The sequence below is a fragment of the Microtus oregoni genome, unplaced genomic scaffold (genome assembly GCF_018167655.1).
Source record: "Microtus oregoni isolate MIOR12 unplaced genomic scaffold, Mior012 000015F_ref0000493, whole genome shotgun sequence".
Lineage (NCBI taxonomy): Eukaryota > Metazoa > Chordata > Mammalia > Rodentia > Cricetidae > Microtus > Microtus oregoni.
In genome coordinates this window covers 22,338,117-22,362,806 of record NW_024543074.1, presented here as the reverse complement: position 1 = coordinate 22,362,806, position 24,690 = coordinate 22,338,117, and the positions used below count along the sequence as shown (strand labels likewise).

The window sequence follows — 24,690 nt, the reverse complement described above, 5'->3', positions numbered from 1 at the left end:
ATAGATCCTCAAGAGAAGGGAGGGGCGACTGTATCATCTTCAGACAAGAAAACTAAGGACCAAAGAGTCTATGCATAGCTTTCCAAAGCTTGTCTCACCTGTTTGTTCTGAGACAAGGTCGCATTTTCTAGCTCAGGCTGGCATCTGACTCATGACTGTTCTGCCTCAGCCTATGGAATGCTTGGATTATAAGCATACACTCTCACATCTGGCAGAGCAGTGGTTTTTGAATCCACAAAACATTTTTTTGTTTTTGTTTTTTGTTTGTTTTTCTCTGTGTAGCCCTGGCAGTCCTGGAACTTGCACTGTAGATCAAGGCCGGCCTCAAACTCATAGAGATCAGCCTGCCTCTGCCTTCTGAGTGCTGGGAATAGAGGTGTGCCCCACCACTACCTGCGGAATCTACAAAACATTTTAAGAAATAATGTAGTGGGCCAACATATAATTGTAACCTTAGCATTTGGGAGGTGGAGGTAAAGGATCAGGTGTTCAAAGCTAGCCTCAGCTACAGAGTGAGTTCAAGACCAGCTTGGGCTGCGGGCTGCATGAGAAAGGGGAGAAAGAGCCAGGGGTAGGGGGAAGACGAAGGGCAATAACAAAAGGTTAAGGGCCCCTGTACATCACCTATACACACACATCCTGACAGCACCTAACCTTTATTGCTGATGATGCACACAAACACTCTTTTCCCATTTGTTTTAAAAAAATGATTCAAACCTCTACGCTTTCACAACCCACCAAGGGGCCGAGACGCACAGTGTGGAAACAATGCACTAGCCCTCCATGAACAGCAGGGTAAGGCTGTGTCCTAGTCCTGGCTCTAGATTCAGACCAGACTCCTATCTGCCACTGTCTCCCATCTGGAAGTCATGACTTACCAAGGAGACCCCGAAACAAGTTCAGCACAGTGCCCTGCAAAATAGCTTTACAATTCAATAGCCATTCCTTGGGTCATAAACGTCAAGACACTGAGCGATACCTCATATTACAGCAAGTATATAAACGTTATCTTACTTAAGAGGACCATCGTCTCCCGGTCTACATTTATCTCTGATTCTCTGGGGGAGTTTTATCTGTTTGCTTTGCTTTGTTTTTTGAGACAAGGTTTTCAGGCTGGCTTGAACTCATTTTATAGCCCACAGTGGCTTCAAACTCACGATGATCCTCCTGCTTCAGATTTTTTTTAAACAGTATTTTATGCCACCTGACTATACAACACCCAGAGAAAAGAATTTACACTGCACAATCACTCTGCATAATACCCAGACGCATCTAATAAGCACTTCCCTCAAAGGCAAACGCATCTGTGTGGTGCTTTTATCTCTGGAGGCTGTTTTAATAGTCACCACCCAATCTGATTCACACAACACCACCTTCGTCTTTACCGAGAGCTCAGGCGGGTCTAACGCTTCTGAGCTACAGCACTTTTAAAAACAGACACCTTCCATCTCACATTTCCCGACAGAGAGCCTTCAGGACGGTGCTAATGCTCTCCTTTCCTAGGGAAGAGGAAGGACTTGGACCCAGGGCGACGAAGAAGTCTCGGCTTTATGGACTGGTAGACACTACCCAGAGTACAGTGATGGGGAGGTAACAAAGTGTCCACAGTACACAGCACTGTATCAGTTCGTCATACAACGTCACAGTCATCACCATCCATGAGAGAGCTTGTCCTCCCACACCTGTGTGTCTTTCCCTGCCTCTCACAGTCATGAAAACGTGACAGCAACTGAGCCGGTTCTCAGATGTCCAGCTGTGAACACTGGTGTGTCTGTTCTGTATGGGTCCCCTTCCTCTCCAATGCCAAGAGCAGTGTTTGAGCAACACCCTCCTTCAGGTACTCACCAGCAACAGGGCTTCCAGCTGGTTAATGTAGATTTCTTCACTGGCCAGAAAGCCTGAGAGAACGAGCTTCCTCATCTCCAGGCCCTTCCCTGCCTCCACCTGCAAGAAAGTAAGCCAAAAGCTCATGAAAGGGGTGCCAAAGCTCAAGACACCGGTCTCTCTGCATTCTTAAAAAAATAATTTATTTGAATTTATTTCATGTGCATTGGTATGAAGGTGTCAGGTCCCCTAAAACTGGAGTTACAGACAGCTGTGAGCTGCCATGTGGGTGCCGGGAATTGAACCGGGGTCCTCTGGAAGAACAACCAGTGCTCTCAATCACCAAGCCATCTCTCCAGACCCTCTCTCTGCCTTTTTTTCTCTTCTTTTAACCAACATGTGCAAAGGCGGTAAAAAGTCATATGGTTAGCATTATTATTGCTGTCTGTTTTCACACAGAATGCCATTCTCTAGTCCAAGCTGGTCTGGAGCCCACAGCAATACTCCTGCCTCAACATCTCAAGGGCTGAGGCTGATGTCATCAGTCTCCGTGTGGTGCCAGATACTATATTATAGAAATTTTTGAAAACACTGAAATGTCAAGGAAAAAGCATATTCCTGCTACCGTCTTGTGCTGTTTCTCCCCCAGCCTTGCTTTCTCAGCACCTCTGCTCTCAGCATTCTCCACCTAGCCAACTTCCCAGGGGTAACTAGGGTCACCAAGGACCTGCTTTACATCTGCTCTGCAGAGGGAAGAGCGGATATAGACATTCTTTCATGACGAAGGTTGAGTTCGGTTATGGACGGAACAGCAAAGGACAGACACCCCCACCCCCACTCCCCCACCCCCCAGGAAGTGATCTATAAACTGAGAGAATGGGCTAGAGAGAATGGGACGGAAATGAGTATGAGAACCCTGGCCTTAGGGCACCTGTGCTGGTGTCTTCAGTCCTAGAGACTTAGCACAGGTGTCAGCTGTGGCCCGCCCGTGCTCACCTCAGCCATTCCTTAGGATGTAAGGCGCAGACCCGTGCTCGATTTCCCTCCCTCTTGAATTCCTCTTCCCTGTGGTGTCAATCATGCCTTGTTAAGCCAGATGCCACCAATCAGCACAGTGGTTGGTACAAAGAGAGTGTTAAAAATTTACCTTCAGTGAAAAACATCTAATTTTCATCATGTAGAACCCTCAAGTTTATTCCTGGCTGCTTGCCAGTCTTTCTCCCTCCCCTCTGCCATCTTTGGAAGTCTTCTTGGCTATCTCCAGGTCTGGTTCCTCCCACCTAAGTTTTTATAACTGATCTCTGAATTCTTTCTCTCTCTCTCCAGCCAACTGCAGTAAGATCAATCTCCCAAGAACACCTTCTTTTCAAAGACTTAATATAAATACTACAAAATTTAATTAGAAGAGATAGGTTCACTTAAAACTGTCCATTCAACAAACGCCTTTAATCCCAGCACTTGGGAGGCAGAGGCAGGTGGATCTCTGTGAGTTCAAGGCCAGCCTGATCGACAAGAGCTAGTTCCAGGACAGGCTCCAAAGTAGCACAGAGAAACCCTGTCTCGAAAAAAAAACCAAAAAACAAACAAACAAACCAGTTACTGAACGAACGCATGGCAACCTCAATGGCTACACAGGAAACAAGCAAAGCCCTGTGTCTGCTGTTGCCTGGTTTATAATCTAGTAGGAGAGAAAGACATAGAAAGAAACAAAGATAAATAAAGAGGTCACAAACTACGACTTGGGCTGCAGCGTATCGCAGTGGCCTCAGGGTCTTCCCCAACTCCCAATCTCTTCCAGGTCCAAAGCCAGGCATGCTCAGTCCCTGAAGCTGGGTTTTCCCTGTTGATGGTGCCTGATGAATTCTTCTCTTAGCTAAGTGACACCTCTTCTTCACAGCACAGCTGAAGTCTCACTTCCTCCCTCAGCCTCAGCACCTAAAACTTGCACAGCCTTGATGGTACCTGCCTGGCTAGTGGGTGATCTCCCTCAGGCCTTTGCAACAACTGCATTACACTCTTCTTCCCCAAGCCTCCATCCCACATCACACCTCACCTTTACAAAAGAGGCTCTAACCCCTCTCCATACTTGTCTTTTGGCCCTCAGGCACCCACACTGAAATGGGTTCTAAATTTCCTCATTATACAACAGAAACAACCTAGACTGTAAAGAGGCGGAGCTAGGACCCACCCCATGTCCTCCGCATCGTTCACCCTTGGGATGATTTCCTCCCTCCCTACACCTTTTCCAAGCTTGTACTTATATACCTTTTGTCTCAAATAGCTCCCTTCTGGCATCAAATGCACACCCTTAATGTAAGCTAGAAAAGTTTATCAAGCCACCAGAAACCTCTCAGGCCACAAAGAAAACCCACCCCAGTGTCCCTGATGGTTTTCTGAAAGGGTATTCTTCATACCATTTCCTGAGTGGTTCAAATGTCTGAAGGCTGCCAGGCCTCCAACTCTCCAAATTGTTATCTCACCCTAAAGTAAAGAGAACAATGACTCCACAGGTGTCCACACGTGGCTCCCTCAAACCTATGACCGTGTTACTAAGGGCCTCGGTGAATATGATTAAATATACGAAGATTCCTAAGTGGACCCTTAGGAGTCAGAGGGTCCTTATAGATAGAGGGAAGTAAGAGAGCAGACAATGTGACAACGAGGTGGTGGGCACTAAATTGCTGGCTAGAGAATGGGACCTGTAGCCGGGGAATGTAGGGGAAAGGTGAAATGGATTTAGTCTTTGAAAGCTTCCAGAAGCTAAGCAAGACACTAAATCAGGGATGTTTCTAGCTGTGAGTTTGTGCCGATTTGTTTCGGCAGCAGTAGGAACCCAGGGCAAACTCCACGCTAAGGAAGGGCAGTTATTTATTGACGGTTTCACAACTACCAGGACCTGTGCTAAGTGCTCCTCACTGGCATCTCACAGTCTGGTAGGTGTAACCATTAGGGCCCTGAGGCACAGAGGGTGCAAATGGCTGCTTGGAGACAGCCTGGCCTCCAGCACACACTGGAGTATCGATTGGAGTTTGCAATTGGGCTCTAGCCCTCAAGTCAGATGCACAGTGCCTCCCCCTGTCCCCTTCCACCCCCCTGCCAGCTGCTTCCCAAACCTGACTTGCACTTGCCCTCCGTGCTGGAAACCACTGCTCCCCTACATTCCTCACTTGTACCCTGGCATCCAAGGATTTACCTGAGCATATGGCAAACATCTTGTAGAGAGGTGAGCTCCTTAGTGCTCCTTAGATTCTGGAGATCTGGATCCTGCTCCAATGAAGCCTTCTTTTGCCCTGGAGCAAGACCCTTTGCCTCCTAACAGTCCATCTTAACAAGACCCTCACCTCATAATCCTATCCCTAAAACTGGTTTTTTGAAACGAGATCTGGAAGACTCACTCTTAAAAGGTAATAATCAGTCACCCCCAAGAGTCTCCTCGCTGGGCTACACTCCTAAAATTCAAGCTAGGATGGGGTGTAGGCACCTGAGAATTTAGTGATGTGAAGTTAAGCTCTGTAAATTTTACTAACAGCTAGCACTGAAGAGACTTCCATCTTTGGACAAGGGACGGATTTCTCGAGATCATATGTGTTTCTGTGTTGGGACATTCTGGATATAGATGCACATGGTTCTTGAGTTACTGCCCGGCTTCTGCCCTCTTGCGATGTAATCAATAAACTTCAAACAAACAAACAAACAAATAGCTGTATTGACAGCTGTTTCTTTAGTCCTTATTGGGGATTTGCTTGTCTCTAAAATACCAGGGCTCAGCATTCATTTCCTCCTTCGCTACTACATGCTGGACAATGGTAACACAAATGCAGAGATGGTTGCTCTAGGCATGCTTTCCAGAGAGGCCCATGTGCACCGAAGCCCCTTGGCTCTGACGCACAGCTAGCTAGCCTTTCCCCAACACAGGAGGGATGACACCTCTTTCTCTCCAACCAGGGCTTACAAACTGCAGCCCTAGTGAACCCCTTTATCCCCAGCAATTTACAGTCTGCTAGGCTGAAAGCTCGTCATCTCGAGGCCCCCAGGTCACTACGGTAGCATCTATGGATAAGCTGTGGCCAGCTCTGGCCTGGGCTGCCGCAGCGTTCAGGGGCTAAATAAAGCCTCCTAAGGTTTGGTTCTAGGCCAAGTCAAGAAACACTCTTTCCATGCCCTTTATCTTTTCCAAGGCAACAGTGAGGGCTGAGCAGGCGGGGCCGGTTCTAGCTGTGCTGTCAAGCCACAAGCTAAGCAGCGAGGGTCTCAGACTTCACAGACAGCACCAGTTAGCCCAAGGGCCACACCAGTCTGCAAGGGACACTCAGCACAGCTGGCCTGTCATACCTAAGAGAGCACAGTACACGGAGTCTTTCGTCTCCCCAAATGCCCCTTCTCTTGGTGGTGGATTTTCATCTTTCACCTTACTGCTACCTAAAATTTGGAGCAGATTCACATACTCCATACATGTTTAAGAACCTTAGTTGCTCATGTCCCACCATTACAGCCTTGCCACACTGGCATGTTAGCTACTTAATATCATAATATCATTCTTTTTTTTTTTTTTTTTTGGTTTTTTTCAAGACAGGGTTTCTCTGTGGCTTTGAAGACTGTCCTGGAACTAACTCTGTAGACCAGGCTGGTCTGGAACTCACAGAGATCTGCCTGCCTCTGCCTCCTGAGTGCTGGGATTAAAGGCGTGCGCCACCATCGCCCGGCTCTTAATATCATTCTTTACAATCAATTTTTTTTTTGAGACAGAGTCCTTCTACATGACCTCAGATTTGTACTCCTCTGCCTCAGCCTCCAAGCATTGGGATTAGAGGTATGCACCACTAAATGCAGCAGTGTTGATTTGCTTGCTTTCTCTTTCTTTCTTTTTTGAGACAAGTTCTCACCATGTGGGCCAGACTGGCCTTGAACTCACAGAGATCTGCCTGCCTCTGCCTCCCAAGTGTTGGTATAAAAGGCATGATCTACCATGCCCTGCTAAGTACTAATTTTTCTTAAATGCAATCTTATCCTAAGCCTTATACCAAATCATAGGAATGATGTATTAGTCCGATTTTTCCTCATCTACATTAAAAACATATACTTCTTTAAAACATATATATCAAGATGTCACCTAAAACTGTCCCTCAAGTCACCACCTATGAGGCCCATACTTCAGGAAACACCAATAGGGTGATGGGCCTCCCTGCAGCAAAGGTGCTGGAGCCTAAGAAAAGACCTGAATGGTCATTCAAACAGGAATACAGGCATTTCAGACAACCCATTCTCTTTAAGCACAGAATAATACCTGAAGAGTTAATATGGAATACAAAAGGGCTTTTTATTCCTGACAAATGAGTTCCTTGAAATAGCAGCTTCTACCAGGCCCCACCCGTCAGCCCTATCTACCTTTAAATAGAACTGTGTGAAAATCTTTTTGGAAAAGTATGCACCGTTTTACAGATGGGATGTGATGTTGCTATCAGTATCTGCATTATGAGTTTACAGATCGTTAACTCCTGAAAGGAAGCTGGGTTGTGTGTGAGATGTAGCAAGCTCCAGCTACGGCTCTGGAGAAAACGACCAGTCAGGTTTGCATCTGTCCCTTAGGAAGATGAAGCACCTCGGAAATTACAGCGAAAGCAGGATTGATTTATAGGGCTGGCATTTGGGCAAATGCACAGTAGCACAACTACTGTTTAAGGTAAGTACTCCTGAAGTAAAGTAATAGCAAAGAGCAAATTGCCTTGGATTCCTACCAGCTGCCACGGAGGAGCGGAGGAGCGAGCCAAGCCCATCTGCAGCCAGGACGCTGGAGCATCACCTAGAAAGTCCCTTTGGTCCCTCCACGTGTGCAAACATGTACTTGGTCCAGCCCTGACTCAATCAGAAGTGGTCTCTCTCTTCCTCTCAATCTGGGAGTCTTCTTGATTCGGCTTATGGTTCTGAAACTACTCATAACCCACACTGACTTGGAACTCACTAAGTAGTTCAGGCTGGCCTTGAACTCCTGGTGTTTCTCCTGCCTCAACCTCCTGAAGGCTAGTATTACAGGCAGTCACCACCACAGTTGGATGCTGGTATTCTCTGATCAGAACACTTCTCACGGCTTGAATGCTTTCTTACTTCACTTTCCTATCTATCCCCTGTGAACGTGATCCTCGCCTCTGGGAGGAAGGACCATGCCTTGTCTCCTCCACAGTGCCAGGGCGAGGGCTTAGGCTAGAACACAACCTGACGGCACGTGCTGAATGAAATGATGGGCTTGCTTTCCACCTCTCTGCAGCCCTGGGCTACGGCCAAGCCTGATGGAGGAAGCAGGTGTGAGGGAGGCATTACAGAGGAGCAAGAAGCTCCCAGGCTGAAGCTACCTCCATAAACACGGAAGCAGGGAAGAGAAGTGGGAAGGAAGGAAGGAAGGGCTCTATCCAGGCATTATGGGACTTGGAAGGAAGGATGCTTTCAGGCATGCTGTGTGTCCAGGACCCCTGTGGCAACCATGTGCCACCTATCAAGGTCAGGAACATGGCACAGCTTTTGTGTGTCCCAACAAACCTCAGTCATTCCAACAATTCTCACTGGTCCCAGTCATACACCCAGTACCACGCAGTGGTCAGCAGTGACGACCCAGAGAAAGGATGCGCCTAGGAGGCAGCATGAGTGGTATTGAGACCTGTGTTGGGAGGGCCCCGGAGGTTCATCGGGAACCTTACTGACTGGTCATCCCATGACTGGAACTCCCAGCATGCTTCTTGGCTCATAGAGAGACTGGTGGGAAGACTGGAAAACCTAAGTACAGAGGTTTTGTGGGTCCAACGAGGGACACGACTTAATCCGGTGCTCTAAACTCGCGCCAGATTACCAAACAGAGATGAGGTGCCAGGATCCCATTGCAGCTCCCACCTAAGTCTGCACCACTGCTCCACCCCAACCCAGCCTGCCTGCCACCTACCTAACCTGGGTCTACAGTCTATTCTTAGTCTGCATTAGTTCCTTCTTGGAGCCACACCAGAGTGTGGGCAGGGTGAGGCGGTGATCATCCTATGGTAAGGGAAGACTCAGGGCGACTCAGACACCTAGTCCTGGTAATGCATTGAACACCACACCCTCCGGGGCCCATGTGGTTAGGTAGCTGGCTTTGCAGTGTGCATACTCCCTGCTACAGTCCTCACAGGCCCTCCCTCCAGACACAGAAGAGAGAAACGACTGGCTGTGGCTGAAGTTCTTAGAGGTAGGTGAGGGTGAGAAACCAATGTATTTCTCCAGATTCCCAGGGGAAGCTGTACCCCTGGGGAAAGGACAGACAAGGAAGAGGCAAAACGATTGGCACAGCCCCTTCCCTCCTGATGTACCTCTCTAGGAGCTCTGCTGCAGGGTTACAACCCTAGAGGAAATGGGCCGGTCCTGCCTCTGCCCACCTTGGGGAAACTGCTTACCTACCTGACAGTTGTTCCCGCCCCTTCTCCAGCTGATTCAATTATTTTCCTTCAAGAAAGCCCAAGTGACCTCAGACTCTTGATCTTCCTAAATGACCACTTGCATTAGTCAAGACGCACCAAGTCTCCAGTTTCCTCCTTGGAAAAGGGGTAGCTCCCATGGCCACACTTTACAAATACCCTTATCCTCTGGTTGCCATGGAAACAATGAATTATTGCCCACCAGTTTCAAGTCAGTCAGCTCCTCTGGGGGCAATAGACTCACATCAGTGACAGGCCACCAGGTGACTCATGTCACAGCCAAAAAGATCCCCTAACACAGCTGACTGAGGGGAAAGCCAGCAGTCACTGCCCCTGAGGACAGCTGGTGCAGGGCAAGCAGGCACTCCACCTCTCCCTCAAGAACAGCTGCTCAAAGAGCATAAGCCCTCAATCCTCTGGCAGGAACGTGCCAGCCCATCTCATGCTGAGTTGGGCTCTTCCACTCAGCCATGAGGCTTGTGCACACATCAGCCATTTCTCTCCAAACACGGTTTCAGCATCAGTCAAGAGCTGCCAGCCCTGCCCCCTCCCCACAAGCATCCAGGGCGTGTCACATTCCCACCTTCACAGCCACCAAGAAGGGGGACCCTGAGCCAGGGCTGGTCGGGGTTCCCAGTTCACACTCCTCCAGGAGAAACACATCTTCATCCTCCAGAACCTTGTCCAAAAAGCCTATTGCCTCCTCTTCCTCTTCCATGGCAGCCAGAGCTGCAGAGGGCAAACAGGAAGCAGGGTCCACGCAGCGGTGGCAGCAGCGGCGGCGGCAGCAGCAGCCGCGCGCGCCCCAGCAGGGAGGGAGGCAGGCAGGGGACGGGCGGGCGGGGAAGAGCTCAGGGCAGGCCTACACCAGCATGTTGGCCTCCGCGGAGTCGGTCCTGGCACCTGGCCACCGGCTCGCGATGAAAGGATCCATTATGAACCTTTTCCTGCTGCCGCTTTCCAGCCGTCCTGCGCGCCGGGCCCGCCTCCCGCGCGTCCCCACCCTGCGAAAGGGGAAGCGGGGCCTCCGGGAAGCGGCTCGTGGACGAATGCAGGGCAGGGGCGACAGCCAGCACCCTCCGCGGTTCGTTCCTTCCTCAGTCGCTGCTCTGCTCGCCCCAGGCCCGCTGCCGGGTTCGTCCAGGCGCCCTGCCGCTGCGCTGCTGGCCACACAGAGCCCGCCCTTTCTGGACCCGGAGGCCCGATTGCTCCAAAAGCACAGGAAACGCACGTCTTGACTTGCGAGGTGGAGCTGCTCGTTCCTTCTGTGGTCACCGGGCGGGCGAGAGGCTGGCGGAGGCTTCTGGAGCGGAGGAGGAGGGAGGGAGGAGGCCGCAGACAGGCCGGGCGGGCGCAGGGGGAGGTCTGCTTCCCAGAGACAAGCTTTATTTACAACTTCTCGCTGGAGCCCTTGGGCAAGGGGGAGCAGCAGAGGCTTCCCCCCAGAAGTCACCCTTCATCCACTCAGTCTAGGTTCCCATGGGATGTCACAAGCCAGAGCCCCCTTCGCACCCCGGCCTCAGGATCCAGCACCTTCGCAGAGGGGAGGCCCACTGCCGGTGAGAAACCGCAGTTGCCATTGCACCACGGTAGAGTAAACGAGGCATTGTACTTATACAGGAAGGCACTGGCCTGCTTTATGCCCAACCCGAGCATAGTGCCAGACAGGGTCCTAAGCACACGTCACTGGGCACCGGGGAATACCCGGGAGCCACATTAAGGTCAGGTGCTACTGGCAACGCCACTTTCCACTTTCTTGGAGTATTTCTGCTCCTCACAAGGGGAGGGCCAGCCCTACAAGGCCAGGATACACAATCTAGGACAGGTGCATTACCCACCCTCCCTGCTTCCAGACTGCTTCCCTCAGAGTCTTCCACATTCCAAATTCATGTAGAGGGTGAGGCTCACCTCCCAGGCTCACCCTGACCCTAAGGGACACCCCCCCCCAGTGGGGGAGGAGTCTAGGGCCAGCAGCAGCAACTCTTTCACAACTCAACATCCAAGGCAGCTAACCGTGGGCACATCTTTAGCACTCATTCAAAGTTCAGGTAGGGCAAGCACCTAGCCCCAGAGGGCCTAAAGGAGCTGAAGAAACCACGGCAGCTCCAGCCAATTAGTGTTCCCCAAAAGCAACACAGGCTCAAGTTTGCAAAACCTGTAGTCTTTATGGTTTTAGTTTTGTTTTGAGGCAGGATCTCTATACGTAGCCAAGCTAGACTTGTTTGTTCTTTTTGTTGTTTTTCTTTTTACTGTACATGTATGATTGTTTTGCTGCCTGCCTGCCTCTCTCCCCCCTCTTTACCCCCCACTGTGTGTGTGCATGGGGGGTGTAGGGAAGTGGATATGGGTGCCAATTGTGTGTCTCATGCTAGCAGTGGTCAAAAGGCATCAGATTCAGATCAAATCCCCTGAACAGTAGTTACAGATGGGTGTGAGCCGCCATGTAGGTGCTAGGAACTAAACTCGGGTTTTCTGTAAGATTAGCATGTACCTGTAACCACTGAGCCATCTCTCCAGCTCCCTAGAGTTGTTTTTTAAAAAATATTTATTTATTATTTATTTATTTATTTATTTATTTATTTATTATGTATACAATATTCTGTCTGTGTGTATGCCTGCAGGCCAGAAGAGGGCACCAGACCTCATTACAGATGGTTGTGAGCCACCATGTGGTTGCTGGGAATTGAACTCAGGACCACTGGAAGAACAGGAAATGCTCTTAACCTCTGAGCCATCTCTCCAGCCCCCTACAGTTGTTTTTGAGAGAGGATCTCTCAGTGTGGCTCTGGCCGTCCTGGAACCTGCTATGTAGGTCAGACTGGCCTGAAACTCAGAGACCTGCCTGGCTCTGCTTCATCCTGTGTCACCACACACAAGGGAAAATATGAATGGTTAAATAAAATCTCCTAACTTTAAAATGAAAGCAAGTAATCTACATTTCTTATATTTTTGGTTGTGAGCCTAGCCTTTAACGGCTGAGCCATCTCTCCAGACCTACATTAAAAAAAAAAAAAAAAGCCGGGCGGTGGTGGCGCACGCCTTTAATCCCAGCACTCGGGAGGCAGAGGCAGGCGGATCTCTGTGAGTTCGAGACCAGCCTGGTCTACAGAGCTAGTTCCAGGACAGGCTCCAAAGCTACAGAGAAACCCTGTCTAGAAAACAAACAAACAAACAAACAAAAAGCACAGCACACTAAACCACATCTTTGCTCTGAGCTAGGCTTAAGGATGGCCACACTGTCTTTATTTTTGCAATTGGTTGCCAGCTGTGGTTATGTCGGAGGAGTTTCCCCTAAGGGTCTCTCTGTCCCATCTCCTCTTAGAAGATTTGGCAGCTTGGAATAAAATTCGGCTTCATATACCAATCTACCAATACTTTATCTTTGTAAACCTGTGTAACAGGTACCACCAACCAGGTGGTACGGTTTCTGAATCTGTCCATCAAAATCTCATGTGCCGTTTATGACCAGCCTTTCATACACAACATATTTACTTATCAGTGGCAACCATATGGCCATAGGGCAGAGTCAAACTATTGAGGCCATTTCCAAAGAAAGGCAAACCGTCCCAGTTGGGACCCACCATGCCAACTCCTCTCAACTCCACTGGGCACCTTGGCTGAGGAAGGAGGGGAAATGAAAGGGAATGAGTATAGTTTCTTATCCTACTCTTTAAAAAATATTTCTGGAACTCTGAAGTCCGGAGGAGGCTCTTGTCATTCTGTCAATAATAGAAAATGTGCCCTCACCAGATACAGGCTCCATCCTGCCACCAAAGCTGAAACAGTCTGAGAAAGGTATGATGGGCTCTCTGGGGCCCGGGCCAGTCCAGGTCTGTCCCACCAGTGCCTTGCAAAGGCATCTCCTACCCATCATCCACTGCTCTCTCTCTCGGTCCAGATTTGCTCTGACTGGGTTATAAATAGCCAGATATCTGAAGGGCCCTCTCAAGCCACAATCCCTCATTTGGTTTGGGAACAGCCAGGCTGGACATTCCCTAGGGCACAAGCGTGCCAGCTCAGGGCCCGGAGTTACAGGTTCTTCTGCCTTTTACCCTGGGGGCTCTACATGCACAGCGTGCTGTGCCCAAACTGGTCAGAGCAGCGGGCAGTACAGGATGATAGCCAATCCAAGAGAACCTGAGCTACCTTGAAGCAGCCTAGTTTTTGAGTACCTTAACTTCTCCACAGTTCTACTCACAGTAGACTCAGCACCCACTTCTTCCCTAAACCCTTGAGCCTCACAGAAGCTGCTCCCCAAACATCCAAGGCTTAAACTACCCCACCCACTCCAACTTGTTGGAAATTCCAGTGAGTAACAAAAATGTCCCCTTCAGTGGACACAGAGGCTCCATTCGCAGGCCCTCAGTCCTCCCTCTGGAGGGGAAGTGACTCACAAATCCCCAGGGTGTTCCCTCCCTTTCCCTCTCAAATGTTCAAGAAGGCCCCAGACCTAGGTTTCCTTCCTACTTTGACTGCTAAGCCTGGTTCCAGACTCTTCTCTCTAGAGAAAAGCCAATATGACCCCTGCCCTCTGATTTTCTCTAAGTCCTCGGGCTTCTGGGGCCACACAGTGGGTTAAGGCCAATCTTTCCTCCTGCCTTCTGTACATATGACGTCATGGCTCAAGGTCCTTTCCCACAGCCCTTGTGCTCACAGCCTTGGGAGAACTGATCCCATCTCACTATTCTACCAATGTCACCCTCTGCCACCTCTAGGCCTGAGACCTGCATAGGCAGCTGGATCTCCTCACCTAGAAGTCAGAACAGCAACCCCTCAGCTCCTCAAATCCAGACCAGTAAGTCTCTCCTCTTCCCCATCCCAGCTTCCTCTTCTGGACTTGCCACTTCCATCAGTGGGCTGTCATCTTATGGTTCCTTGTGCCTGTGGCCCCACACATCCCTTTTACTAAATTCTTTGGTTCTTCCATTTTTCCCTCTTCCAAACCACAACCCAGCTAGGCTTTGCAACACCTTACACCTATACAGCCCTAATAACATTGCATTGAGACTCTTCATTCTCTCTGTCTGCTCACTGGTCCATGTGCATTGGCCTGGCATGTGAGAACAAACCCCTACCACTGGTATACTCTCAAAGAACTGAGGTGAGGGACGTATGAAAAACAGGATGGAGTGAACAAAGGCATCCATACCGAGGAAAAACTTCATTTTTGTCTGCTAATTAAATCTGTAAGGGGGTGAGAGGAAGGAGAAGGCCATGTGTGGGGAGCTGAAGACTGCAGGCTTTGAGAAGGGAACCTGGTGGGCTTCTGAATAGCACCTGGAAACAGGGATGTCTTTCCAGGCAAAGGGAGGAAAGCCCACATTAAAGAGTTTCTTCCTTTCTTTCCTTTCTGGTGCTGAAGCTGGAACTCAGAGCCTTGTTTAAGCTACATCACACTCCAGCACTAGGGATGGTTTCTTAAAGAGCTTCAGAAGAAGTTAGGGACAGAAGAGAAAATAAGCAGGAGGTAAGTACACAGTGGGTTGTCTCTGTCTCTCTGTCTCCATCTCTGTCTCTCACACACACAGAGACACACACAGACAGACAGAGACAGACACACACACGGAGGGCTTTCCTTACACTTAAATCTCCACCTGCACTCCCTTACCAACTCAATTATCCAGCACTTACTAACTGCCTACTGTATACCAGGCATTGTGCTCACATTCAGAATGTAGTTGCAAACAGGGAGCCGTGCCCTTTGTGACCAAGCGATTGACTCCTAAGGCTGTGCCAAGGGAAAGGCAGGACTGGGGAGGGGCACATTTTAGTTATGCTGTTGTGGTACAGCTCCAGAAAGGGTAACATGGAAATGGCTATTGTGATTTTAAACGTTCACACCCTCTGACTCAGCAATCCCACTCTAGGGAATTGCCTGAAAAAAGCCCTGCTGGAAGGGCACAAAGGTGTGTGTATAAAATGTTGGCTGACGTGAGAAGGCAGCAAAGGCTGCCACAAGTCCAAATGCCTGAGAGTGGAGCCGAATCTGCTGTGATGGTTCACGAAGGCAGGAAGAGTTTGAGTCCTAGGCCTGTCTGAGCTATACAGTGGTCTACACGCACACATGCACCCCCCCCCCACACACACACCAATCTCAAACAACACAAAACAGTGGCTTGATTAGGACTAGAACTGTAACTCAGTGGCAGAGTATTTGCCCAACTGTGCAAGACCCAGGTTCAATCCCAAGAACTGTCCCTCTTCCGTACCTCACCTTTAAAAAAAAAGCAGAGAGAGGGAAAGGGGAGCTGGTTAAATGGATTTTGGTATAGCCATAGAATGAAATACCACACAGCCACAAAAGTAAAATAACAAGATACCTACCAATAGTATGATCTCATTTTAATACATATTCTACATATGGAAAAAATAAGAAATAAATAAACCCAGTAGCTCTCTGTAGGATGTGAGCTTTTACATACTAGATAATGTATTTCTGATCAGTGAGAATTTTGAGTATGTAATCAGAGAAAATGAAGTTATAAAAAGAAACGTGGGGGCTGGGGTGTAGCTCAGTCACAGAGCGGGTACTTGGCATTCTCAAGGCTATATAACTTCCCCCTCCCACACATACGCACGGTGCTATGGCGGGAATTTAGAATGAGCTGGGAGGGCACAAGCAGGTGCAACTGATGTAATAAGTGAGAAGCCATGGGAGACTCCCTGGAGGTGGTGACACGAGAACCCAGCCCTAGCTGAGCATGGCAATACTTGCTTGAAATTCTAGCACTTGGAGGCCAAGACGAGGGTTACAAGTTCAAAACCAAACTGGGCTACATAGGGAGACTCTGTCTCAAAGAAACAAGGGCAAGGGACGTAGCTTGGTAGTAGAATGCTTCTTTCACATTACGTCCTTACCTTCAAGCCTCAGAACACAATAAAGTAACAATGAAGGAATGAGCAGGCCACACTGATGGAGACTGGGAGACAGTCAGGGAAGTCTTGTGGAGTTATATTCCAAGTTGGAGGTTGGTAGTGAAGCTTCAGAGGCCAGCAAAGAATCAAGTGATCGAGCCTGACAGGGTGGGAGGCTCTGGATTTCACCATTATAGCCGCAGGGGAGGTGGGGAAGGATTCCAGGCGAGTCGCATGACCATTCTCTGGTGCACCCCTCATCTGACAACACGTCACTCATTCTCAAACACTGCTCACTCTGTGCTCAACAGGAAGCCACTAAGTCAGACCAAACAAGGGCAGCTGACTCAATCCATCACACTGGTGACAAGGGCCAGGCACATTCCCATCTCCAGGATTTGCCAAACACAGTTTCCTTGGTGTGAAGATGTTCACCCAACTCTTCCGGCAGAAGCTCAAGCCCCACTACGAGGCTGGGGAGCCTGGCAGGCCCCTGGAGCAGTGCCAAGGCAGGTGGAGTCAAGAACCAAACTCTCGCCCTCCATACCCTTGCTCCTCCCTCTTTCCATCATAGCAGACATGAATCTGGCATGGTGGCTCATGGCTGTCAAGTTCTAGGGAGAAGGAGACAGAAGAACTGCCATAGGTTCAAGGCTAGCCTGGGCTACAGTGTGACACTGTCTCAAAACAAAACTCACGTAGAATTTAATAGCATAAAGCTATTGGGTATAAGTCAATGCTGTTTATATGGTAAAACTAACAAAATCAGGGACTGGAGAGAAGGCTCAATGGTTAAGAGTGCTAACTGCTCTTCTAGAGGATCTGGACTCAGTTCCAGCACCCACACGGTAGCTCACAACTGACTATAACCCCAGTCCTAGGGGATCCAAGACCCACTTTTGGCCTCTATGGGCTCCTACACACTTGTGAAGCACATAATTTCATGAAAGCATCTGCATTTCACACACACACACACACACACACACACACACACACACGCCAAATAAGTTGCTTTATAAAATGTAACAAAAGCACTCAGGATTCAGGAGATGGCTCAGGGAATTCAGTGCATGGAACATGATCCTGATCATCTGAGTATGGATCCCCAGAGCCTGCCTAATAGTCCACAGCAGTAATGCAGCTATCTGTAATCCCAGCGTGTTTCTACATGGAGATGGGAGGCTGAGATGAAGTCTCCAGAAGCTTGCAGTTCAGCTAGCTTGTCATACACAGAAAACAGTAAAAGAACAGGACAGAAGACAAAGACTAACATCCAAAGTTGTCCTCTGACCACATGCATGGTGGCAGCACACGCACACACACACACACACACACACACACACGAGAGGGAGAGAGACAGAGAGAGAGAGACAGACACACACACAGAGAATATATTCCATTGAATTCTGGATTTGAATTCTAGTTTTTGCCTCTTGCCAGCTCGTAACACTGGGCAAAGCATTTAAACATGCTGTGTTTTCCTCATCTATAAAACGGGAATAGCCTTGCTGTGCAAAGGTAGTGTGTCTGACTCCATAAAATGGGGATCGTTACTTCATCTCTAGGGCTGCCAGAAGGCCTGGTGCACCCAGGGCAGCTAAATGACCTGCACTAAGTGTTTAGCAAGCACCAGCTCTTCTTCTCCCCTTCTTCCTTCAGCAGATGTGTGTGGAGGGAAGACCCACCAGAGCCACCTCCAGCCTCTTCCAGAGGACCCAGTAACTCACTCACACCAGACCACTGTGTTTCTCAAACCTCGAAGGCCTTTTTCACACTCAATGGTTATGCAGCTCCCTTACCTCTACCTCTTCCATGACCCATTCCCTAAGAACCCACCCAAGGTCACAAGACTTTCTTTTGAGGATATTGTACAGCTCTTTTTTTTTTTCTTTTTTGTTGTTGTCTTTCAAGACAGGGTTTTTCTTTGTAGCCTTGGCTGTCTTGGAACTCACTCTGTAGACCAGGCTGGTCTCGAACTCCCAGAGCTCCGCCTGCCTCTGCCTTCCAAGGCCAGGATTAAAGGCGTGCGCCACCACCGCCTGGCTTGTGGGTATCGTGCATCTCTTAAAAATGCTGCATGGATGGCCTTAGTATAGGCGACTCTGGGACTTGGGGTGTGGCTTGGTGACACAGTACCTGCTTAGCATATACATAGCCCTGGGTCTCCCAAGAATCAGATAAAAAGAGGGCTCAGCTTAAGAACTCAGTCAATGAAGTGGTATCCTAGCACAAAAGGCAACCCAGAAGATAACTACCAGGGGAGGAATCTGTTCCAACAGGAGCCTCTTCTGGGATCCTTCCAAGAACAGGAAGCTCATTACCTGTACAAATGCTAGATAGCTGTTTCGTTCCTTCTTTTTTTTTAAAGATTTATTTATTTATTAAAAAAAATATTATGTATACACAACATTCTGCCTCCATGTATGCCCGCACGCCAGAGGAGGGCGCCAGACCTAACTCCAGATGATTGTCAGCCACCATGTGGATGCTGGGAATTGAACTCAGGACCTCCAGAAGAGCAACTAGTGCTCTTAACCACTGAGCCATCTCTCCAGCCCCTAGAGGGCTGTTTCTTATCCTCCTCATCTCCTCCCACCACCACCCCCAGACAGGGTCTTAATAAGAAGCCCAGCCCAGCTTGGAACTTACAACCCCCCTGCCTCAACCTCCTAAATGCTAAGATTACAGGCATGTACCGCCATAACTGGCTCGCTAGACAGTTAACAGCTGAACTCAAATGTTTGTTGTTTGTTTTGTTGTTGGAGACAGGGTTTCTCTGTGTAGTACTGGCTATCCTAGAACTAGCTCTGTAGATCAGGTTGGCCTTGAACTCACAGAGATCCACCTGCCTCTGCCTCTCAAATGCTGGGATTAAAGGCCCATGCCACCAACTCAAATCTTACCTCACAGTAACTGCTCTCTGCTCTCTTTCTGTCCTCTAAAGTAACGTTTAGTGTCAGGGAAGAAGTCTCAGGTTGTAGTCACTTGGGACGAAGGAGCTGCCACTGAGAGTTTGTGCATACAGTGTCAGTATGTGTGCTTAGACCAGGGGAAGGCTTCAGAACGCCCATGTGTCTCAGGCATTGGGGTCCTTTACCTGGCCCTACTCATTTCAATGACACACATTCACTTAGGACTTCATTTGCTCCCCACATTTCTAGGAAATGTTTTAAACCATCTACATCTATTTCCTCTGTATATAATAAACAAGCTGAGTTCCCAGATTAAACAGCCTCCTGTGCTCATGACAGAGTCCCCTGAGGTTTTGGGTGGCAGAGAAACAGCCAAAGAAGCCATGATGCAGATCTAAGGCTGCTGTGTGCAGGCCACTAACCTGTGAGGACCCAGAGTAGATGATTCCAGCCTGCTCAGTAAACATGGTCACCCACAGTGTCCTGGCTGTGTATGAATTTCATTCCTAGCACCCATGTAAAAAGCTGGATGTGGTGGCACATGCCTGTCATCCAAGAACTGGGTGAGCAGAGGTGAAAGATTCCTGGAGTTCATTGAGCTGCCTATCTAGCTAAGTCAGAAAGCACCTGGTGGCATATGGCTGTGGGAAACAGAGAGACAAAGATAGAAAAAGAGATGCTGGGTCTCAAAAACTAAAACAGAAAGCAGTCAAGGAAGACATCAAGCTTTGACCTCGACACACATGTGCGCACACATACAAAGGAACACGCATATACAGATGATGTGGGATTCCCCTCTGTATGCTGTGGATACCATTGGTGAATAAAGAAACTGCCTTGGCCTGTTGATAGGGCAGAACTTAGGTAGGCAGGGAAAACTAAACTGAATGCTGGAAGAAGGAAGGCGGAGTTGGGGAGAAGCCATGGAGCCGTAGCCAGAGACAGCTGAAACCTTGCCAGGAGGCCACGAGCCTCATGGTAAAATATAAAATACTGAAAATGGGTTAATACTAGATGTAAGTGCTAACTAGCAATACTCTTAAGTGATTGGCCAAGCAGTGATTTAAATAATATAGTTTCTGTGGGATTATTTCGGGAGTCTGGGCGGCCAGGAAAACAAACAAACAGCCTTCACTACAACATACACAAAGAAAAGAAGCAGCCTTACTTAATGCATTAGTACAACTGTGAAGACGTTTCTCAGTGCGTACAGCTACATGAACAGCTATGAACGTCAGGGAGCTAAGTGAAACAACTGTATTCTCTACTATGCCACTCCACCATTTCAAACATCTCATCCCAAATAAATGATTTTCTAAAGCCCTTTGGGGGGGGGGAGACATTTAGTTTTCATTTTAATGGAGTAATATGTTTTGCTTTACTCAAACACCAGGTCTCTCAGTGGCACAGGTCTGTAATCTCAGCACTCCAGAGGCAGAAGCCCAAGATAAAGTAGTACTTACATCCCACAGGGATTCAAGTTCAACTAATCTCCAGAGCAGTCCACTGATGGCATGGCAGTTTACCTTGTCACACTGTTACCCGGTTCCTGCAGAAACCCCTCCAAATGGGATTGTTTATCCCCCATTTACAGTAGAGGGGAATGATGCTGGGTGAACTGGCCAATGTCACATGGCACGGGGTAAAACTTAAACAAACACGGTAGCTCACGCTTGCAATCCCGGCACACAAGAGGCCCAGGCAGGATGACTGCAAACTCAAGGCCAGCCTGGTTTCATAATGAGAACTGCCTCAGAAGAGGCAAAATGGGTACTAAAGGCTCCTGTCTGGGGAGGAGCAGAGGACTGTGCTTACAGGTACCCTGCTATATACTACATTCCACAGCATCAGTGCACCCTCGGTAAGGCCCACCCTAAAGGCAGCGCAGAAGACTGGAGCTGCCCATAAAGTACTATGGTTGCTAAGTGTGTATAGCCTTCCTCCACGTCTTCCTGCCATGCAGGCAGCAGGTGAGGGCTGAATGGACCACCTACCACACTGGCACGGCATCCTCTCTGGGAAGGGAAGAAAACAGCGCTGGCCTTGCTAGCGCCCACCGGTGGAGAAACTCAGTAACAACAACAGAAAATAGTACAGTAGAGAACAGTCTGCAGGGTTCTTCAGAACCCTTCTGAGCCCCTGGGAGAACACAGAGACAAGCAGAGCCTCTGACCCCAGCGGTTCACCTCTGTGCCATCCATAAGGACATTTGAAAAAAAAAAAAAGACCCTGTCTCCCTATTTGGTCTAGGCTAGCCTAGAACTCACAATGAGTCCAAGCTGGCCTCAAACTCAAATATCTTTCTGCTTCAATTTCCTAAGTACTAGCTAGAGAAATGGGCTATCACACCCAACTTGAGAACACTAGTGGTAACAGCCACGCTTGTTTCGTGGGCAATTAACACCCACTGAAATCATTATTTTCATCAGTCGCCTCTTTTCTCCCTCCTGCCTTCCTTCCAATTTCAGGATATCTAGGGCAGAGAACTGTTCTGTCTGGGCCCACCCTCCTACCCACAGTACCCTGGGCACCTGTCAATTAGCATACCTTTACCAAATAAATATGACTTTGGGAGTAGCCTTGTTTGCAGGTAAGAAACACATTCACGAACTGTGGTCCCAGCAGGCTAGTGGGAGAAGAGAGACACGGAAAAGGTAGCCAGGCCAGTCGGGTGCAGCCCATCAGGGAAGACACCAAGGAAGCTACTATGGGGTGTGAGAGGGGGTGCACGGCCTGGAGAGGGTAAGAAGAGTTCACTAGAGAGTGGACAGTATCCTAAGTAAGGTACTGTATTTGCCTCCTGCCCAGTGTGGACAAGGCACAAAGCACCTGAGCCCTAGGTTTTTTTCATGTATGTAAGAAGAGCTCTACTAGCAGCTGGAAGTGATGGCAACAAAGCACAGCAGAATGCAGAGGAGGGGATGGTTAGTATGCTCTCTGCAGCAGAGACAGGCAGAAGATGCACTGGGCTGCTGAGTCACTACCAGGGCACCCACCACCGCCAGATTAGAACACAGAACAATGTGCAGGCCCTGGAGCTGCAATCTCTCCACATGTCTGTTCACTTAGGGATGACCCTCTCGGCTCCAACCTGAGACAGAAGGGAGAGCAGACAGCGATTCTGCCTAGCTCTGTTCCCCACTCTTCCTACCCCCACCCCAGGTTCCAGAACTACACAATTCAATCCCAAATACCAATCAGGAACCCAGAGGAGCCTGTGAGTTTACATGGGGATCTAAGGGGTGCACAAAGGCATGACCAAGAATGGTGCTCCTTATCTACAATGGCAGACTCAAGCCCCAAGAACTGGGGGCCAGCGGGGCTATCAGAGCTTCACCCAGGAGAGACTGAGAGGGGTCTGGCAGCACCAACCAGGCTTAAGCTTCACGAGACCCCAAATTGAAATGTGTCCTGGTACCACGGGATACACCAGTCTCTGGCAAATTATGTCAACTCCGTAAGCTTCAGTTTCCCCAACGGTAAAATGACAGCAGGGCACATACCATGCAGAGACATCATGGACTGCCCCGATAGGGAGTGCCATTATTAGGGGGTGTGGCCTTGTTGGAAGAGGAAATGTGTCGGGGGGGGGGGGGGAGTGGGCTTTAAGGTCTCAGATGCTCAAGCAACATACACTCTTCCTGCTGCCTGCCAGTCCACATAGAGAACTCTCAGCCCTATTCAGTACTACGTCTGCCTGCAAGCTGCCATGTTTCCTGTCATGGCAATAACAGACTGAACCTCTGAAACTGTAAGCCAGTCCCAACTAGAGTTGCCGTGGCCACGGTGTCTCTTCACAGCAATAGACACCCTAACTAAGACAATGACAGTCACTTCTTCACTTCACCTCCACTTTCACCTCTGGATCCTCGTGCCAGCTGAGGTCTGCACCCACAGACATTACAAACTGGTTTTTGTGGGGGGTTTTTTTGTTGTTGTTTTTTCGAGCCTTTCCTGGAACTAGCTCTTGTAGATCCGCCTGCCTCTGCCTCTCGAGTGCTGGGATTAAAGGTGTGCACACCACTGCCTGGCTCAGATATTACAAATTACATGGTATTCTGGCCCTTAGTGACATCTCATGGCAGACCTGTGGTAGCTGTGTCAGGTCACATAGGAGGAAATCCTCCGAATCTTCCATTTACTGATGGACAAATGATCTCAGAGAGGGTGACATCTCTTGGGCGACACATCTTCAAAGTGGCAGAAGACAGACAGAACCCAGACGTCTTCTGTCTTGGGGTCCCTTTTGCTGCAGCCATCCAGAGAGAAGGCAGGAATTGGGGTCTATAGGAATGAGGGTTTCCATAAGACTGTGGTTCTGAAACAGGAAGTTGCAGCTGAGTGGGAGTATTCTCACCCTATCTCCCAAGGGAAACTACACTCTCTCAGTTGAATCGAGCCTCCAGCAATTGATAACCCCTGACCCTGTGCCAGGGTACCCTGCCCAGTCTAGGTTTGGGAAAGGCCTGTTTGGGTTCACCTGTCACCCCTGGGGCACAAACCAAGATGAAAATTTCACAGCAAATCTATACTGGGGAGTGAGGAGATCATGTCTTGGCTGAGGCTATCACACTTGGGAGAACAGACCCAGAAAGGAGGTGGCCCTCAAAGGCAGATTAATTTCCCAACAGGTTATTTACCAGACTGAGTCCTTGCAATGCTGCTGGTTCCAGCCCTCTAAAAACCAATGACAAAAGTCTTGTGGGTTTATTTTGAGACAGGGGCTCACTATATAGCCCAGTCTGGCCTAGATGCCACAATTCTTCTGCACCTTCCGAGTGCTGGAACCGAATGTAGTCACTACAAACAAGGATCTGTGTGAGCAAACCCCAGCCACTCCTCACACTTGCCTTCAGAGGAGCCAATGCTGTTCAGACCTGGGGACATGGGGCTCCATGGAATTATGACCCTTGTTCAGTGTCCTACAGCCAGAAAGCAGATTTCATCTGTGCAAAGATTATATTATTTCCAGACTCTAGGTCACTGACCCAAGGTACTGATAGTTAACTCTGTGTGTTAATTTTAGGGTGTCTAAACATTATCCCGGGTGTCTGTGGGGTGGTTCACAATGAGATGAACATCTCAATCTACAGACTGAGCAAAGCAGATGCTCTCTCTCCCCAAGGTGAGCCTGCTTTGCCTCATCCAGTCGATTGAAAACCCAAGATCAAAATGGCCAAGAAAGAGGGGCTCCACTCAGCCAGCATGTGTGAGTCAGGGCCCAGGCCCAGGCAGCATTATAAGTACCAGGCCAGCTAAGGACTACAAAGTAAATTTCAGGACAGCCTTGGAAACATAGAGACCCTGTCTCAGAAAGACAGAGGCTCCACCCGCATGGCTGCTAGCGCTGGTCTTTTCTAGCCTTTGGACTCAGACTGAACACTGGGAGTTCTTGAGTTTAAGTCTACTGGTTTTTCACCTAGAGTCTTTTACCTTTGATCACCTGATTCTTGGGCCTTTGAACTAGAACTAAAACTATACATTGGCTCTCCTGAAACTCCAGTATTCACTGCAGAGGGTAGGACTTCTTAGTCTCCATACCCACAAGTCAGTTCCTTCTACCAAATCTCTCTATACACACACACACACACACACACACACACACACACACACACACACCACCCATTTGGGTTATGACCTCACAGGTACAGCTTGGCTGTATGTTT

At 49.0% G+C, this 24,690-nt stretch overlaps 1 protein-coding gene and 1 long non-coding RNA gene across 4 annotated transcripts in view; one reads left to right on the top strand and one right to left on the bottom strand.

Moving 5' to 3' along the window:
* The window catches only part of Abr (ABR activator of RhoGEF and GTPase), a 145,776-nt gene that overhangs the window by 68,883 nt on the left and 52,203 nt on the right, over positions 1 to 24,690 (bottom strand). For 2 of the 3 annotated variants that reach the window (XM_041665666.1, XM_041665665.1), the window contains one exon: positions 1,846 to 1,944. In XM_041665666.1, coding sequence (XP_041521600.1) covers positions 1,846 to 1,944 — 99 coding nt within the window. Of the gene's footprint in view, positions 1 to 1,845; positions 1,945 to 9,840; positions 10,325 to 24,690 lie in introns of those variants that run through there. The other variant, XM_041665667.1, reaches the window with a different exon arrangement.
* Positions 10,319 to 11,931, top strand: LOC121457036. Its single transcript, XR_005975675.1, has 3 exons — positions 10,319 to 10,503; positions 10,726 to 10,816; positions 11,879 to 11,931. It is a non-coding gene; the product is annotated as an uncharacterized LOC121457036 (long non-coding RNA).